Source organism: Sapajus apella, unplaced genomic scaffold (assembly GCF_009761245.1).
Source record: "Sapajus apella isolate SASKATOON/1434 unplaced genomic scaffold, GSC_monkey_1.0 scaffold141, whole genome shotgun sequence".
NCBI lineage: Eukaryota > Metazoa > Chordata > Mammalia > Primates > Cebidae > Sapajus > Sapajus apella.
The window spans coordinates 1-18919 of NW_022437081.1; the positions used below are offsets into that span (position 1 = coordinate 1).

Sequence of the window (18919 nt, forward strand, 5' to 3'; positions counted from 1 at the left end):
GCCCCTTCTCAGTCCCATTGACGTCCTTCCCTTCCTAGAAGCTTCTAGGAAAGGAAGGACGTCAATGGGACTGAGATCATAATCTCTTGCTTCTGTTTCACAAAAAGTTAGCCATAAATGATAGGTCAATGTTGAGTTTTGAACCTGGGGTAATGTTGCCACAGGAAAACGACTGCCTCCATGATGGTCCTCAGCGGCAGAAACAAGAGACACACACAGCCAGTGCTTCTGCTTCTCACTACCCCTCACCCTCCTGTGGGTGAACCTACCTCCTGTCCCCACCGTGAGACCCTTTGGATAAGCATTTCTGGCCATAGCAACTTACTTTGCTCACAAAGCCAAATAGGCTGTGCGTAGCTTCAGCTCCATTTTTCCTCTGTTCTTTGCATCCCGTGTTGGTCCATGGAGATGATTATCTCACTTTTACGCAGGGATATATATTTTTTTACCTCTTTACAAAATATAGTTCTTCTATCATTGTTGTAGACTTGGAGAAGATGGAGGATTCTTTTTTCCCCTATGAAACATTACTATTCTGCTATCCATTAAACATTTCTCCCTAGTGTAGCATATCTGAAATCAGGTTATGTATTATATTCAATGACCTTTTAGATTTGATGAAATGTGATAGAGAATTGTACAATAATATTGCACATTTCTTAATATCTGGTTTCTATTATAAATAAAAATAAATGGCCAGATTTGTAACATGCTATCTGTAATCTCTTTTGGCAGTGTCTGTTTTAAACACAGAGAAAATCAGGATTCGTTTGCAAAGTACTGATCTAATGATATGAAAGTTGAATCATTACTGGAAAGTGCACAGTCCTCAGTCTTTTGTCTTTCTTGGGACAGTGAATTTTCCCAAGAGACATTTGAGCCAAAGAAGAGAATTTATTGAAGGAAGATAGCAGAGAGTTTATTTACAGAGGCAGAACACCCTGAAAAGTGAGGCAGTGCGAGCTGCTGAAAGAGAATCAGGCAGCAGCAGTTGAGAGTTCCGCATTGTGGGCTTTATTATACCAGGTTTTTTCTCTTGAAGTTCCTGCCTCTGTCTTAAGTTTCTGCCTTTTTGCCTAGTTTTCCTGCCCGTACCTTAAGTCTCTCATCTAGTTCACTTCCCAGGGTTGTGAGATTCTTCCTGTCAGTTGATGTGCATGTGCAGGCCTGTGTTCTACATGCATTCTACCTAATGGATGCATTGTGCATTACCACCGTACCCAGAATGTTGTATAAAACTAAATCTGTACTTATTGCACATGCATATCTCTTACAAATTTCTCCTTTGCCCTTTTCCCTTCTTACCAGCATGTAACTAGCTACATTCTGACAGGTTAACTGCAGAGTGAGTGATTGCTGGGTGTCTTAAGGGGCATTCCTTCCTGCATAGGTATTTCTCTCCTCTGCTCATATCTAGTCTGGCAGTGTCTGGTGGTCTCTGGGGTGTGAGATTTTCCAGACCTTCTTTTTATCTCAGGGTCTCCCCTTCCTGCTCATGTCCAGCTATCTGCCTACTCTAACAGAATCAGTAGAGGAGTTTCAAGGACAAGAATATTTAGCTATCACAATTTCAACTGTATGCAACCCTGTTTTTGTTTTTGTTTTTGTTTTTTTTTTGAGATGGAATCTGGCTCTGCTGCTCAGGCTGGAGGGTAGTGGCATGATCTCAGCTCACTGCAACCTCCACCTTCTTGGTTCAAGCAATTTCTCTACCTCAGCCTTCCAAGTAGCTGGGATTACAGGTGCACACCACCACATCCTGCTAAGTTTTTTTGTATGTTTAGTAGAGTTGGAGTTTCACCATGTTGGCCAGACTGGTCTCGAACTCCTGACCTCAGGCTGGGATTACAGGTCTGACCCATTGTGCCCAGCACAACCATGTTTTTACTGAGGGGAAACACTTTGTGTTGAAGTCATTTGAGTTTTATTAGTTGTGTTCTCATTACTCTCAAATATATAAAGCAGAGACGGAACAGTAACTCAGAACAGCATTTTAGGCTTATCTCAGTTGTGGGATGAAAATGCTTCAAGTGTAAATTAGATTTTTAAAACAATTCAAAGTGCAGAACACAAAAAAGTTGGGGAAAGAACTGCAGGCAAAGGTAGTAAAAGCACTAGAGAAGTGAGGCAGGAGTAGTGTGGAGGTGGAGACCATAAGGCCAATTCATGCTGACTTCCTAGAACTAAATGAAATGGAAACACTACAGCTATGACAAGAAACATCCTCTGCATGTACATAAGGCCTGTACCTATTAAATGACTTTGTAACTTTACTTTATTCTCTTCATTTATGTAGGGTGCATGCCAAGTAACCAATGGAAACCTCTAGAGGGTATTTAAACCCCAGAAAATGTTGCAATCAGGCTCTTGAGCCCCTATGCTCAGGCCTAGTCCCACCCTGTTGACTGTACTTTCATTTTCAATACAGCTCCACTTTTGATGCTTCATTCTTTCCTCGCTTTGTTTGTGTGTTCTGTCCAATTCTTTGTTCGAGACGCCAAGAACCTGGGCACCCTCAACTGATAACATATTTTGATGAGTCAGCCTGGAGGTAAATCCAAAGTTTGGGTTTTATTTTTCACCTTTTCCTTTCTGCTCCATACAGGGGAATCTCTCCCTCTCTCTCTCTTTTCCTTTCCAACCCTAGACCCTTGAAGGGCAGCGCCTAAACATGGGGGCAACTACCAGTTTCTGGCTGGGGCCACTCTGATGGACTCTTTGCTGTTTTGGTTGTGGTCTCTGATCCCGAACTGTGGAACAGCTCAGGGCAAACTCGCAGCTCAGGGCGAACTCATGTTTCAGGTAACCTAAATCTTCCTTCTTATGCTAAATTCTTCCCTTAGGCTACTCAACTGACTTAGGACAAAAGAAGCCCACCCAACCTCCAGTTCCTATTATTACAGTTAATGCCTATCACTCTAGTGGAACAGGAAACATGGGAAAGCATGACCTTATCAAATTATAAGGATGCTAAAAGTCGGAGATTACACACAGGAACCAAAGGAAAGCTCACAGTAGGCCATTGCCTCTTGAAGGAAAACATGGAAAGCATCACTAGTACCTACCTAAGGTCAAAGACGCCTGACACTCTAAAACTGGATCCCAAAAAGCGATGCTCCAGGGGATCTTCTGGACCTCAACCTCTCCAAAGGGGATCCCCTGGGCAGAAGTTCTGAGGCCTAGTACTAAGCCCTCCTTAGAATTTTCTCTTACAGTTGCAATACTGTTTGACCCCAAAATTGTTTGGAATCTGGAGTCTGCAAATATCCAGGCTTTGGTGCTGCTGTTCTAAGAAGGGTCAGGCCTAATTAGTATGTGATGTTCTCCTTTGGTGCTGTTTGGCCCCAGTGTTCTTTGGAATATGGGGAAGTTTGGCCTTTAAAAATCAAACTGCCGTGGAATCTGCTTTACCCAAAATTTTGGTTCACAGCTTTCATTGGATTACCTACTGGGGCAAACAAAGTAAAACCAGTGAGCTTGTATTGCTATCTCATGGCTAGGGTTCCAAGCTAAAATCTATTGAATCTTTGTGTGTGTATATGCATGTCTAGATACATTTATTTGTATGTACACTTATAACTATATGCTTTTTCTTCCAAATTGGCTTATAAGTAAAAGAGCGCTCATAAATTAACTAAGTCTAAGCAATTTTCAAGTTCACGTGACTGAAGTGTAACTTTATTAAACAAGTTGGTTTTAAAATTGTTGGTAAAATAAAGATAGAAATGCCTTCAGAATTGTCAGAATACCTTTTTGTCTAGATTTTTATATTTGTCTCTGCTAGATATTTTGAGGTGTCAGGGTTTGGCATAGAAGGTAATAAAACTATAAACCCAGCCCAAACAAAATGATCTTGGTTTGCATGTCCCCCCTTTTTTGACAAATGAGAGTAATTTAATGTTAGCTAAATCTTCTGAGTTATTGGCAAAAATACCTATGTATTTAAATTTGAGGCTCTTACTTAGGTTTAAGTGAGCACCTAAATGATGTTCACTGTTTATTAAAAACATGATTAACAAGGAAATAGCTAACTTTAAATGATAATGTCTAATATCTCAATTTACAGAAGTGATCTAGATAAACTGTTAGAAGTGAAAGAATTGTGTACAGCGAATGGGATAAATGTTCTAGGCAAACTTTGGCATAAATTAAAATCTTAAAATTATTTTTGATAGTCATTTAATATCTGGGTCATTTCCAATAAGGAAAGGGTTGCGATATGGATAAATATGTTTCTAAAATCATGGAATTGTTACTTATCTATAAATGCCCATATCTGATAGTCCAGGGTTTCTTGCTTTTTAGGGTTTCACTACAGTTTTAGGTTACTAAGGATAAAAGAGAGAGGTGTTCTGGTTTTTGGAATTTTCAGCCTTTTTGCACTGGTTTTTCCTCATCTTTGTGGATTTATCTACCTTTGGTTTTGATGTTGGTGACCTTCAAAAGGGGTTTCTGTATGGACATCCTTTTTGTTGATGTTGATGCTATTCCTTTCTGTTTGTTAGTTTTCCTTCTAACAGTCAGGTCCCTCTGCTGCAGGTCTGCTGGAGATTGCTGGAGGTCCACTCCAGACCCAGTTTGCCTGGATATCACCAGCGGATGCTTCAGAACAGCAAAGAGAAAATCACCTACTCAAGCCTCAGTAATGGTGGATGCCCCTCCCTCCACCAAGCTGGAGTCTCCCAGGTCAACTTTAGACTGCCGTGCTGGCAGCGAGAAATTCAAGCCAGTGGATCTTAGCTTGCTGAGCTGCGTAGGGGTGAGATTCATTGAGCTAGAGCACTTGGCTCCCTGGCTTCAGCCCCCTTTCCAGGGAAGTGAACGGTTCTGTCTTTCTGGCATTTCAGGTGCCACTGGGATATGAAAATAAACTCCTGCAGCTAGCTTGGTGTCTGCCCAAATGGCCACCCAGTTTTGTGTTCAAAACCCGGGGCTCTGGTGATGTAGGCACCTGAGGGAGTCTCCTGATCTGCAGGTTGGGATGACCATGGGAAAAGCATAGTATTTGGGCAGGAATGCACTGTCCCTTGTGGCACAGTCCCTCACAGCTTCCCTTGCCTAGGGGAGGGAGTTCCTTGATCCCTTGTGCTTCCCCAATGAGGTGACACCCCATCCTGCTTTGGCTTACCCTCTGTGGGCTACATCCACTGTCTAACCAGTCCTATTGAGATGAGCCGGGTACCTCAGTTGGAAATCCAGAAATCACCTGCCTTCTGTGTTGATCTCACCAGGAGCTTCAGACTGGAGCTGTTCCTATTCAGCCATCTTGCCAGCCACCAAAATCATACATTTATGGTCAACTAATCATCTCAAGTCTCACACTGAGATACCCAGAGCCTGAGGAGAGACAAGGGAAATCTTTCTTGACATTGCATAGTTTCTCCTTCCTACTTCCTCCCTAACTCCCAGCCCTGGAGCAGAACTGCTTCTCAAAGTGACCTGGCCTCCTTCCTTCCCCTCTTTCCCTTGGTTGTCCAGATCTAAGGGCAATATTGTCCCTCTACTGCTCTCAAATATGGCTCCTAACCTCTCCCCTCATATCTCATGATTGCCGTTACTTGAGAGTTTCCCTGGCTCCCTGTCCCTTCTTCCACACCAGTGTCCCATGTCTGAACCCACAATGGTAGGAAGGAACAGGCAGCATGGAGGGAGAAGAGGAAGGCAAAGTAAACAAGAATGAGAATAGGATGGCTTCATTGTTGAGCAAGGAATGGACCTCTTTGTAAGCTGCCCCCTCCTTTAAATGAGGAACAGCTTCCTCCCCAACATGGTCATCACCATTCCTACCTACCTGCTATTTAGTGTTTTCAAGGAATAAAGAGGAGGTAGCAAGGAGAGCCTTTAAATTACTTGACAAAAGACTAGGCCATGATTCCATTTTGTTTGTTCTTTTCTCCCCAATCCTGCCTGGCCATTCTCAGTTATTGTGCCCATTTTTCTGGGAACAGTGGGACACAATAACACTCACTAATCCCTGTCTCTGGGCCCCTCCTCCTCTGCTTCCCTGAAAGAATGGAAGTGGCAAAGTGGCACAAGCAGGATTGGCCTGTGGCAGATGGAACAAGGTGACAAAGGAGGAAGAGACTTCTTGGGAGTGGAGAAGGAGCCAGAAGGAACCCAACAAGGCCCATGGGTAGAAGCCATGTCATTGTCTGCTGGGAGGGAAAAAGTGGAAACCTGAGTCAGGCACAGGGTTGGCTTGACCCACTCACATGCTTTTGTGTCTCAGACACAGCAAGCAACGACACTCTGTTCCCTGAGTCCCTGACTTCCAATCTCAGTCCTCGCAAATGCACAGAAGTGAAAGAAGCCTGCTGTCCTTTGTTCTCCCAGACGTTTTCTTGTATTTCTCTGCTCAGCTCATCTTCTCTGGGAGCACAGAGACTGGAAAATTAATTCACACCACATCACACTTGGTTCAGTTCTTCAATTCCATCTCTGCCTGTGGGATCTAGAGTTGGAGCATTCTGCCTCTTCACTGTGTCTCATGAATAAATAATCTGTCCACTTCTCCAGTTCCTAAGCTTTTGTATGCTGTCTTTCTCTTGTGTCCTCAGAAAGGCAATGGAACTCATGTCTTTTAGTCATATGCTGAGGAGGTGGTGGGCAGAGATGCAAAAGAATGACATCTCTTCCCTTTATCTCATTCTGCCATTTATTTCCTTACTGCCCATGTCTCCATGGACATACATTTCTTTTTCTGAGTTGGCAAGTGATGACATGAGTAGTCAGGATGCATGGGGAATGTGACCCTAGGAGACTGTGTCAGAGGGGTGAAAGGTCAAACTGGGCACTAATGAGTCAGCCAGGAGCACTGATTTCTAGATCCTGTTCCACAACCTCAGGGATGAGAATGTGCCTTTTCCTGGAGTCCTTGTATTCAAACGATGGTGGAGTATCTGAACTTGGAATAACAAATCTCAATTTTCTGTTTCTGCTCAGACACATCTAAAGGCAATCACTTCCTGCCACTTGCCTTAAAGAATTGATCTCTAAAACAGAACCCATGTTTCCTGCTCTCAAACACTGCTAGTAACGATGCCAGTGTAGATGAGGACCTGTACGATAAGCTTTGAAGCTAACAGGTTTTATAAGAAGGGGAAGCAGCTTTGGGAAAATGGCATGTTCTCTTGTTGACTTGTTTGGGGGACTTGCTGATTCTTGTGAGTATAGTAACTGCTGGGTCAATTGATCTAGTAAAGCCTTGAATTTTTGAGTTAACCTCCCTTCTTTCTAAAAGCTACAAGAATAAATTTCTTTGAATGGTGGTATGATAGCAGCTATCCAGGATGCTAGCAAACATGGATTCACACAAAGAGAATGGAGCCCTCTGCATGAAGTTGAATTTCCCCTTTTAGTTTCAAGGGCACAATCTCAGATCATTCTGGCGGGGGGATGATGGGGCAGTCATAGTATCCATGCCTTTGGGAATATAATGAGATCCTTTCCTCCCAGGTCATTTCCTACTTTTGGCTTAGCACTTTCATTCTTTTTAGTGGCCATTCTATGTAGTCATCTCTTTCCTCTTTCATTTCTACTTCATTGGCTTGAGGAAGCACCTAATAGCATAAATATTGTCCACAAAAGTTCCATCCCTAGCCATCACCTCCCCTCCATTTTCAGGAATCTCAAGTTTGCGGTTTCTAGTATATTTCAGTTTTGTTACACATGAGCAGTATACCTAGTTGACCTGGAACATCAGTGTATTGTTTCAGGCTGACTAGAGAGGAGCACCTCTACAAGAAAATGAATGTCATGCCAGAAGGCTACCATGCTGACCATCATCAGTGATCCTAAAACCAGCTAAAAATGATGAAAAACACATTAATGAAGGATGCTTAAAAGCTGGACAAATAGACAAAGCTTATTTTCTTTTTTAAATAGCTAGCTGAAGGAAGAACTAAGAAAGTTCCAAATGTTTAGGAAACACCTACTGTGGCCAATCACTGTGTCAGGCATGCTGACATGTGTGCATTTAATCCTCACAATAGTGCTAAGAAGTAGGAATTATAATCCCCATTTTACAAATTTGGAAACAGGCTTAGAAAGTGTCTCTTGGTCTCTTTCAGGAAAAAATATCTGAAGACATCCATTTCAAAAAAGTGAACATTGGCCATTTCTTGGTGATTTGGTAACAAAGTTTGGTTTATTGTCTAAATTTAACATGAAACATATCATTTTCATTACAAAGTACACTTTTATTAAATAATAAATAAACATATATAAATAAGCCTTGGCCAACATTATAAACCATGATCTGACATAGATGTAAATCTATGCCTTCCAACCTCCCTTGACATCACATTATCTTCTCTTAAGAGATAGTCACTTTGACCAATAGGGAAGAGAAGAATAGGGAAGAGAAGAAAACCAGTAACATCAGAAAACAATTTCCATCTGGCCTGACTCTGACTGGGGTCATCACTCTAAGCCTCATGCCTTACTTTGCTCTAACACTTTAGGATGTTCCCTCCTGGCATCAGCTGTGCACCAAAGCTAAAATGTCACAATGCTCTCCTTGCCATTCTCAATAAATAAGTTTGGCAAAATTTCCAGGCCCTCTTGCAGAGTATTCAGGCACATAGGGTTGTAGTTGATCAGCCATAAAGACTGGCCTCCCTTTAGGTCCTGCAGTAGTACGGCATCAGTTTGAAAGCCTCTGTCCAGTCCACATAATCAAAGTCAGAAAAAGACCATTTGCCACTTGTTTGTGCTTTACACAAAGAAACAGATAGCTGGATGAGGGCCAAGACTGTCTCCCTCATCATTTCATTGTATATGTCTATGTTGACGATGTCAGCAAGAGAAGAGATATCAAGGTCCCTAGGTCTGCCCTTACATTCAGACCTTCCCTTGCTACTTATAATTCCTTGACAGAAGACATTGTGGTAGTGGGTACTCAGGAGAGAAGCAATGAGAATGGTATACTTCTTCCAGGGCAAACATCAAATCCTCTCTTTCTGTTACAGAGTAAAGTTCCCTGAGTCCCAGCCTTGATTGTTCATGTAGATAAAATGATAACTACTGAAACTGTCCCTAACTTAGCAATTATCTCTGAGTTCCCTTGTGAGGGCCCAAGTACTCTTTTGTGTGTGTGTGTGTGTGTGTGTGTGTGTGTGTGTGTGCGCTTGAATTTTTTTTTATTTACTTTACTTTTGGTGTACTCTTATTTTCCATCTCTTCTGACAAAGAATAAAGAATGAGACTAAGAGCCTTGACCATCATATATCTGTTGAGTACCCGATACCTGAAAAATTTAGATGACTGGGGGTGGGGAAGCTTTGAATAACAGACACATACATATAGATAGATAGCTAAAGATATCTCATCACTACACTTTCATTTTTTTAATTTATAAAATACTCCTTATGTATCACTCTTGTGCTAGGCACAGAAGATACAATGCTGAATAAGACAGACAGCTTAGATTCCTTTTGGTGAAGTGTAGCATGTACACTTCCCAAATGTTCTATTGATGACACATTCCTATCATTGAGTGCCTCATAATTTTGTATTCTTTCATCACTTCTAAGGTGAAGCTCTACATGGTAACTTTCCTCAGTTTGGAGACACTAGACATGCTTCCCTTCTTCTGTGGAGTTTCTGGTGTCTAAGAAGGCTCGACCGCCTACTAAAGTTTCTCTTGCATATGCTACATGTATAAGGCTGTTCACCTGTGTGAGTTCTCTGGTGTTTAATAAGGTGGGAGTTCTGAATGAATCTTTTTCCACATTCATGACATTTAAAGGGCTTCTCTCCTGTGTGAATTCTTTGGTGTGTGTGTAGATTTGTGTTATGACTAAAGCTCTTCCCACACCATGAGCATCTATATGGTTTTATTCCTTGATGGGTCATGAAGTGCTTATTAAGATCTGAACTCCATCTAAACCTCCTGTCACATTGTTGACATTTATAGGGTTTCTCTCCAGTGTGAATTCTCTGGTGCTTAATAAGATCAGAGCTAACTCTGAAGCTTTTCCCACATTCCTGACATTTAAAAGGTTTCTCCCCTGTGGGGCCTTTCCTGGGAAGATCCATAAGTTTTGGAAGCTCTTGCTTACAAGTTGCAAGTTTCTTTCTTTTCTTCCTTGGAAAAGCTCGATGCCATTTCTGCACCCTGGGTGTATCACCATGATTTTCCCTGCCCATTGTTTTCTGGGCAATTTTCATTCTGCTGTTTTTTGACACTTTGCAGCCTGGTGTTTGCATTTCTGATGCAGAAACAGATACAGGATGGTCATTTCCAGTGTCACTTTTTAGCTTTAACCCTGTTAGAATAAACAGAATAATCAGCCATCTGTGTCCCAGTGCAAGAAAGCCACATAAATGGAGATAAAACCCATGATGATTGCTTTTTTAAAAATACAGGAACAAATGATTTCTGGTCCAGTCTGGACAGAATGGCATAGACCCATTTCTCCTTGATCCTCTCTGATAGGCACAACAAGAAACCCATTAAATAGTATGACATAAAAAACAAAAATTCTAAAAATGGTAAGAAAAAGGCAAACTGGTTTGGGATTCCAGAACTAGAAAAACAACATAGCAAGGGTGCTTACATCCCCACACCCAACAGAAGAAGGCAACTATCAACAGAAGGCTGCCTGGGTAGGCTTATTGTTTCCTGAATGTAATAAGAAGTGTAAATAAAGCCTTGTTGATTGAACGCTGGATAAAATAGAGTTTGTGACTAATGTCAATATGCAGTTGGTCTCAGGCAAACATACATGATTATATGACTTTAGCACTAGAGCTGTTGGAAAGGAAAAAGCTAAATGGAGTTTCTGCTCTACTTCATATTTTTCATGAACTAATGACAACTTCAGAAGACTAGTAGGACTGCATACCTTGTAATTAAGATGGCTGCATTTTTTTTTTTTTTTTTTGAGACGGAGTTTCGCTCTTGTTACCCAGGCTGGAGTGCAATGACACCATCTTGGCTCACCGCAACCTCCGTCTCCTGGGTTCAGGCCAGATGGCTGCATTTTTAAGCAATAATTTGCAGCATATTTCACTATATTTGTTATTTTCTTTTTATTACAACTTAACAGCTCCAAACTCTTATTACTATTTACTATATTGCAGGTAGGTAATAGTTCACTTTTTGCTTAATTTCTGCAAGTCAGTGAAAGAAAATATATTTAAGTATCAAGATGTTCAAAGGAAAGAGTAAAAAGTGTCCGTGGGGAAAAAGCTTTGTTTAACACGCGTTTTATTGGATTGCATTATTAGCTGATTTTACTCACTTTATATTTGCAAAATAATTGACATTTCTAATATTTATTGAAATTGTTTAATTTGCACACCCTGTGCTCTACACAAAAAAATGTATAAAATATGAGAGTGAAGTTAAAATTGTGACTCTGATTCATTGTAGCAGTACTTTAAATTGCCCGGGTTTTTGAAGACATAAGCTATGCTATTTTTACTTCCCTATGTCTGTGCCATAAGCGCTTGAAAACATTAAGGCTTTCTGTTTTTTTAAAATATCAAATTAATCAGTGTGAATCTTGGTCGGTCCCTGAGTTCACTAATATTTAAGGTAATGGGGGTCTGTAGACATTCTGACTGGATTTACTACCATGTGCCTTTGCCTACTTCTCTTTGATATAACAAAATATTTAATTGAGAAATCACTTTACATTACCATGGTAGATTTCTGTGGTGCTACAGCCATTTTCCTTTGGATTCCTATCAGTGGTCCTGCTCAGTGACTTGCACATAGACTTGCTGTGAAGAAATGCAGAGCCAGCCCATGCTGCCCTGTTTCAAAGTTGAACTCTTGAAGTGCTTGTAAGTGGGCTTCACTGGCTACTGCAGAGGCATTTTGCATTTGTCTATGGCAAGAAATTCACCTTCTCAGGCCAGGCGTGGTGGCTCACACCTGTAATCCCAGCACTTTGGGAGGCCAAGGTAGGTAATCACTGGAGGTCAGGAGTTTGAGACCAGTCTAGCCAACATGGTGAAATCATGTCTCTAATAATACAAAAATTAGCCAGGTGTGGTGGCACACACCTGTAGTCTCAGCTACCCAGGACACTGAGGCAGGAAAAATGCTTGAGCCTGGAAAGCGGAGATTTCAGTGAGCTACGATTGCACCACTGGACTCCAACCTGGGTGACAGAATGAGACTCTGACACAAAAAAAGGAAAAAAAAAATTCACCTTCTCAAACCAGTAAAATACAGGCTTAATTCATCAGGACTGGAGCTACACATTATGTATCATCTTAGAGCAAGAGCTACGTTCTAGGAACCAAATCACAATTTTCAGTCATGGAACAATATATCCTATGGCAGAAGACCTTTACATCTGATCTGCTCTATTTTCATGTGATAATGTAAACTTTGAATGCCTAGTATTCCTTTAAGTTCATATTTCTGCTTACTGCTACTGGATTTTTGTTGCAAAAATATATCAGTGACCCACATGAAACATACCAAGTGAATCACAATAAACAAATGGGAGAAAATGATTAAGGCAAAATTAAGTGACTGTGTTATATACCACTTCTCCCAAACCAGAGAATAAGCCATTTCAAGTAACATCTTTGAAGAGTTTTGTGGTGTGAATTAGTTTGTATATATTAGTATGTATATGTATTAACACATTCATATACACTCAGGATACAGTTGGCCTAATTATAAATGGGGGCATTGGTAAAACTTATGAAGTGTCCTCATACTGAATTGTAATTTTCTCTTTTCTATAAAGTAAAATTTAGATCAATCCCATGTCATTGTTAAATATATCTTTTACCAGTCTAAATTTAGGGTTTATTTCTAACTAGATCAAAATAAATGTAAGTTGTGGAACTCATTTTGAATATCATGGATATGCTGTACATTTAAATTTCGAAAGGCAATAATACTATTGGAATTATGTGAATTCCAATTCATTTTAACAAGGCAACCTGACCTGCATAGGATCACTTGAATATTATATTTCTTAGGACTACACTAACATTCTTCTCACAAAAGGTCTATAAAATGTGGTAGTTGGAAGAAAATGGTATCAAAATGTTTGGAAATTAGAAGATTTTCCTTAACTTTTATTGATATTGACTTGAATTATTATTTTCTAAACTAAGAGCCCTATTCCTACCTGTAAATCTTTTCACACATCATTTAAACTTTTGTTTGTATTATTACTGATTTAAAGATTAGTTATTAATTTTTCTGTAGTAATTTTCAAGAATGCCATTTATGTGCATGTTTTATGTTTTTTAAAAAAGGGTGTGTTTAGATGAAAGTTTAAAAAAAGTAAAATCTTTCACAGTCAAAATAAAATAATTCTATTCAGAATGCAGAAGTGAGACATGTATTTATAAAAAGTTCTCCAGGGGATCCTGATAATCCCTTTATTTCCCCCACATCATCAAGTTGAGAATCAGCCAGCTGTTGGAACAATGGGACTCTCTCACAGGGGTGCGTTTTCCATAAACAGAGGACATAATGTATTACTTAACTTCTACACAAAGGGAAAGAAGAATCTTTACCTAGAGAGATGACAGTCTCATAGATATCCTGCATTACATCATTGTAGAGAGTCTTCTCAGGAGGATCCAATAATTGCCATTCTTCCTCAGAAAAATACACAGCCACATCTTCAAATGTCAACAAACTCTAAAGAAGAGAATGGGCTATAGTTTAGTACTTGCCACTTCAGAAGTTGTGCTACCACCCATTTCTGAATTACATGGTAGGCCAGGTGCTGAAGATGTTAACAGTACAAGATTTAGAGAAAAAAGTGATAAGGCAGAAAGGAAGGAGCAAAGAGGATCAGTAAATCGCCTGGGAGGTGCCCAGTTCCCTCTGTGCCAAGCCTAGTTGCCTAGAGAATATCTAGGGCTAACATGCCTCAAAGCATCTGCTGGACACTGAGTCCTAGGCAGTTGGGACAAGCAGAGACAAGGCCATGGTCAAATCACCTGAAAAAGCCAGAAAGTACAGCTCACCTGGGATGCAGGCAGGATGACTTCAGATGCCATCTTCCAGTCTTTGGTGCTTTTCTGCTCAGAAAGGGCTAACATCTGTTGATCATGCACAGCTGTGGGTAGAAAAGAGCCAGGGAAAATTTCTCTTTCCTATTTACAAACATCCCGAGCTGATTTATAAAATACAGAACATCAGGATGCCTTTAATAAAGATTGGTCACATTGACAAGTGTGTTTGTGGTGTCCAGAAGTGGCCATCTCATTGTAAATAAGAAACAAATATCCACCACTCATACAACCAGTTCCCCAGTTCATGAGAGAAATTAATCGAAGGAAATCTATTCAGTTTTCCTCTCATAATATAAGCTGGGCAAGAACTGAAGGTTTGAAAATGAAAGGCTTAGGTCCTCCAGTGTGCAGTAGATAATGTGGGAGACTTTTGCCTTTTATTATTCTTTCCGAGTGCACAATTTTCATCACATTCTGCCACTGAGAGCCCACGTCTGGCCCCAATTTCTCCTGCAACTTGTGAGGGGGGAGGTGACCCCACCTGACCCTGTTCCATCTTCTTCTCTCAAGTTTCAAAGAAGTATAGTCTATAGTGTGAATAACAGGATTCTGTGATTTGGATATTTCTGTCCCCTAGGCTGACCCCCACCTTCAACCACCATTGACCTACTGTACTCTCACCTGGGAGACATCATAGCTGCTAGCATGGCTGGGCACCTGGAAATTTCCCACAACATTCTAGGTGAACTAATTACCATCATGGCTCCCAAGAGAAGAGAATTATGTTGAAGCTCCTCACCTCTTTCATATACAGGCTGGGTTTCTTTGTGAGTGTTGCAGTCCAGCTGTTCTTGTAGTACCCGGTATCTATTCCAATATTCTTTCTGGAACACACCCATTGGTTGGGGCTCTGCTGGCTTCCACTTGAAGCCTGGGGCCACTGCTGTTCCTCCCAAGAGCACTGCCTCCTTTCCCAGCTCACGGACTGTGACCTAGAAATAATCCCCATCCTCATTAACACAGAACTTACTTTTGGTTTCAGGGTGGTAGTGGAGGGAGAAACAAGAGTAGAGCTCAGATTTGGGGAGTGCATGACATCAGAGAAGTAATAAAAAGACTGAAGAGGTATTGCACCACTATGTTTTCATAAAGAACGATACTCAAAATCTGGGATAATTAGGATAAACCAGAAAAAGCTGACTACTCCAGACCCCCACCCCCAACCCCGTGGCGATGCACAGGGCCCTGGATCCAGCTGCTAGCAAAGTTGGGCAGGCAGCGTGTTCCCCTGCTGGGGAACTTTCACTGGTTTGCTTTCTTGACTTGGATCCTTGTTTTAGTGCATTTCTATTTTTTGGTTTTCTGTAAAAGAAAAGGAATTGAGTAAAGATGGCTTTCCTGTTAACCAGTTTCCAATCCTCCAGGAAAGGATTTCACAGGGTAAGGAGATGAATGGAAGAATAAATGGGGAGAAAAGTTGGGCTCCAATCTCTCTTCACCTGATTTGGTAGTAATAAGACACCAAAAATATGCCCTGCCCTGGAATTTTCAAGGTGGGCTCTTAAAAAAAGGAAGTGTGCTGCCACCTTTCAAGAGCAAACCTTGGTTTCCCACTCACCAGCAGGGCCAATTACAAGCCAGTAAGTGAGGGTAATGGAGGCTCTTTCCTCCCAGTCCAGAAATGTATATACCTGTTACAGAAGATACTACCCCTCAGCATCCTGAGTCCTTCCACTTCTCTGTTGGCAATTGTCTTCTTTCCATATCCTTGTTTCCTTTTTTTCTTTCCATTTTGTTCTGTTTCTTTGCAGAACAATTTGATTTATACTTCTGTTTGCTACCCTCTCGCTCCTTTGGTCTCTGTAAGTGCTGCCCATCTTGTGGATCTTCTCCCCTTTCCCAACTCTTTCTTGCCCTTTATTTCTCTGTTTCTAAGAACTCAAAACTCTCTTCTCCTTGCCCATGCCAGACTAGGCCCACCACGGTCAATTCACCCTGGCTCTAAAGAAGACAAAATGCATTTCTTTTCTCTAAGATCAGGAAAGGCTCTGCCAGGAATTTTGAAACCTGTGGACTGGCTATTGCTGCATGTATGTCATTTCAGATCCTTCCTAGCTGTCCTAAAGGAGCAACAGAAGAGCAACTTAATCCATCTCATTCTCTGATAACTCCTCCATCCTGATATATCCACTTTTATCCTATTTCATTGTACATGTAAGGAATATTTCTTCTTACCTCATTCTTTGTTCTATCAGGCTCCCTCTGCAAGAATTCCACCAGGACCAGAGCCTGTTTGACATTCTGTGGATGATGCTTCTGCACCCAGTTCTGGGTCTCCTTCGGCAGAATGCTCAGGAATTGCTCTAACACCAGCATTTCCAAGATCTGCTCTTTTGAGTGGATCTCTGGCCTCAGCCACTGATGGCATAGTTTCTGAAGTTGGCTGATAGTCTCAAGCGGTCCAGTTGCTTCATGATAACGAAAGCTCCAGAAGTGCCTGCAAGCGCTCTCAGGACCAAGACTCTCTATTTGAGTGCTGTATTTCTTACTCTGACTGAGGTTCTCTTTCACAGACCCACTAGTCTCCCGTATATCCCTCATCTGGGGGCTCGAGCATGCATCCGCCTTCAGCTCTCTTGTCATCATTTGCTCTAGGAACAGTTTTACTCCTGTGTGTAACGCTGACACCCACCTGGTGCCAACTTTGACAAATGAGGGTGCATCAGGTTTGGTAGCAAATGAATGAATTGTTCTTCCCAGGAGCACTGAGGGAGAGCAGAAGAAAAGTACATGTCAAGAAGAAAACCACATGACACATATTTACTTGCCATTCATTATCAGAGGAAAACGAAGAGAAAAGTTCCTGTCTGGCTTCTCCTTTAAAATCAACTGCCAAGAATCAGAACACTCACGATGTTAGATTATTGAGGAGGTAAGTTTCTCTCTTTTTCTTTATTTCTTAACTTTGAAACAAACCACAGCTAAGAGAAGACAAATGTCAATTAACGTCTTTCCTGTTTTTTTTTTTTTTTAACAGTTAAGGAAAGATTGGTGGGTAAGAAAACTGGCACTGATTGGCCAAAAGGAGCTTTGAGATTATCCAATACTTAATCTGTGTGTTTCCTGTCCTGTATTGGCAAATAGGGCCTGTTTCAGTTCCTCTAAACTTCAGCAGATCATAGCAAACATTTTTCTTTAGTAAGGGGAAAAATCATTTCCACACCCCTTTATTTCATTTGGATTGAAGCCTTTACTAAGTGAAACTTTTAATTTTCCCTTTTATACAGTGTCAGTGCTGGTAGGGGAACTAAGACACCAAGATCAGAGTAGAAGTAAAGTAATTAGAGAAGAAGTAAGCAAATGTTCCCCCGCTAACCAAGCAGATCATCAACATTTGATGTGGCAGGGTATAGTACTTCTTCAAAAGACTTATAAAGGGCACTGCACAGATTTGTACTTGTGTATTAAATTTTTTGTTTACTTTAACTGGAAAAATTTACAGCTGGTCTTCCTTTACATATATACAAATGTCAGGTGGTTAAAAAAGAAGTAAAGAAAGAAAGAAAGAAAGAGAAAGAAAAGAGAGAGAGATGATTAAGGTTCTTCACAGATGGGATGGGTCCTAGTAATGGTAACCTTTCTCCTGACTTAACATATCTTCAAAACTGATTTTCCCTGAGGTGATCCAGCAGAAACAGCAACAAAATTCTTTCAAGGATGCCACAGGTATTCAAAAAAAAAAAAAAAAAGGGTTGGCTCCTTGCTGACCCTTCAGGCTCAGGAGGTACAGGAACACCTCTTATATTTTTTTGTCAGCAGAAATCATTGTCTTTAATGCTGAAATGACCCTTTCATTGCATTGGTGTTATGTTCATAAGCCATCAAAAATCAGGAAATTTTCCTAGGTGTGGTGGTAGACATTAGTGCTCCAAATCCCCATCCCTGATTCACTACACCTTCTAGATCAACCACAGGGACACCCACAAGGACTCTGAACGCGGGCAGCCTTTGAGTGTGCTTCACTAGCATCCCTGGGTTATATTTGTACATCGGTAGAAAGAAGCTGCTTCCATAGGTTAGAAGTGGCTGTAGGAGCCTGCGGCCGGGCGGCCTCGCTGTGGACAATACTGTTTCACGGCCCCCCACCCCCATTCTCCCGCTACGCAGCAGCCCTAAAGGCTGCAACTGGCAGGAGCCGCCGATATTTCTCAGGGGATCGCCAATCGAATCTAAAGAGAAAATCCGCTTCTTGGTTACCTTCAGTCAGCTCTGGCTTCCCCGGAGGCCACTTTCCTCTTCCTCTGCTTGACTAAGCCTCTGTGGCCACGCCTCCCTGCTTGCTCTGGATAGCGAAGCTCTCCGCTGCTGCACCACTCGGGGAAGCGATGTCAGGAAAGCGCGGGAGGTCTGGCCAGTGAAGCTCCAAGATTTGGGGAGCCTTGGAAGATCAGTTCCCCCATTTAATCCCTCCACCTCTTGAAGACCTGACCCTGACTCACTCTTCTAGGGTCGAGGTCTGTGGACCTGAACCGGAATCAACCAGAAAATGAAAGATGCATTTCCGGTGGCTTTGTGACAGCTACGCCCAGCCATCCCCCTCCCTCTACCTGACAAGTCTCAGCCTAGCCAAGTTAGGAACTGTCCCTGGGGGTCCTTTCCATCCCAGAAGAATCAGCCTCCTGCTCCAGTTAGGTCCTGGATGCAAGAAAGAGTTAATGCTACCGAGTCTCCATTCCTGCTGGAAGCGTACAGGACCCCGGTAAATGGCTCTTCCCTGGGAGCCTTGTAGCTTATAGATTCCTGGTACCAAGGTCTCTTATCCCTGATTTGCGAGGTATTGTGCATCCAGATTGTGCTGGCTTACCTGTGGCTGGCAGCCCATTCTACTGGGGGCCTCACCCAGTAAGGGTTGCCACCTCAAAAATCTAGGGCTCACAAAGTCAGAACCACTTCAGCACTCTTGTGGGCAAAGCTG

At 41.7% G+C, this 18919-nt stretch overlaps 1 protein-coding gene across 1 annotated transcript; it reads right to left on the reverse strand.

The window, feature by feature from the left end:
• Positions 1-8123: 8123 nt before the first annotated feature.
• On the reverse strand, positions 8124-18491 carry ZNF75D (zinc finger protein 75D). The gene is made up of 6 exons (XM_032264016.1): positions 18202-18491; positions 16180-16709; positions 14744-14936; positions 13957-14048; positions 13498-13624; positions 8124-10268 (listed from the first exon to the last, which is right to left on the reverse strand). Exons 2-6 carry the CDS (start codon positions 16588-16590, stop codon positions 9559-9561), a joined length of 1533 nt encoding a protein of 510 aa, XP_032119907.1. The 5' UTR covers positions 16591-16709; positions 18202-18491; the 3' UTR covers positions 8124-9558.
• Between the last annotated feature and the right edge of the window lie 428 nt (positions 18492-18919).

Bases quoted from the DNA above. Each gene is read 5' to 3' on its own strand.
- ZNF75D (XM_032264016.1), bottom strand. From the start codon at position 16,590: ATGATGACAAGAGAGCTGAAGGCGGATGCATGCTCGAGCCCCCAGATG. The intron at 14,049-14,743 runs GTGAGGAGCTTC...TTCTACCCACAG, and splicing joins CCAGCCTGTATATGAAAGAG to CTGTGCATGATCAACAGATG. The intron at 10,269-13,497 runs GTAAAGATTCTT...TTATTCTAACAG, and splicing joins TGAGACTGTCATCTCTCTAG to GGTTAAAGCTAAAAAGTGAC.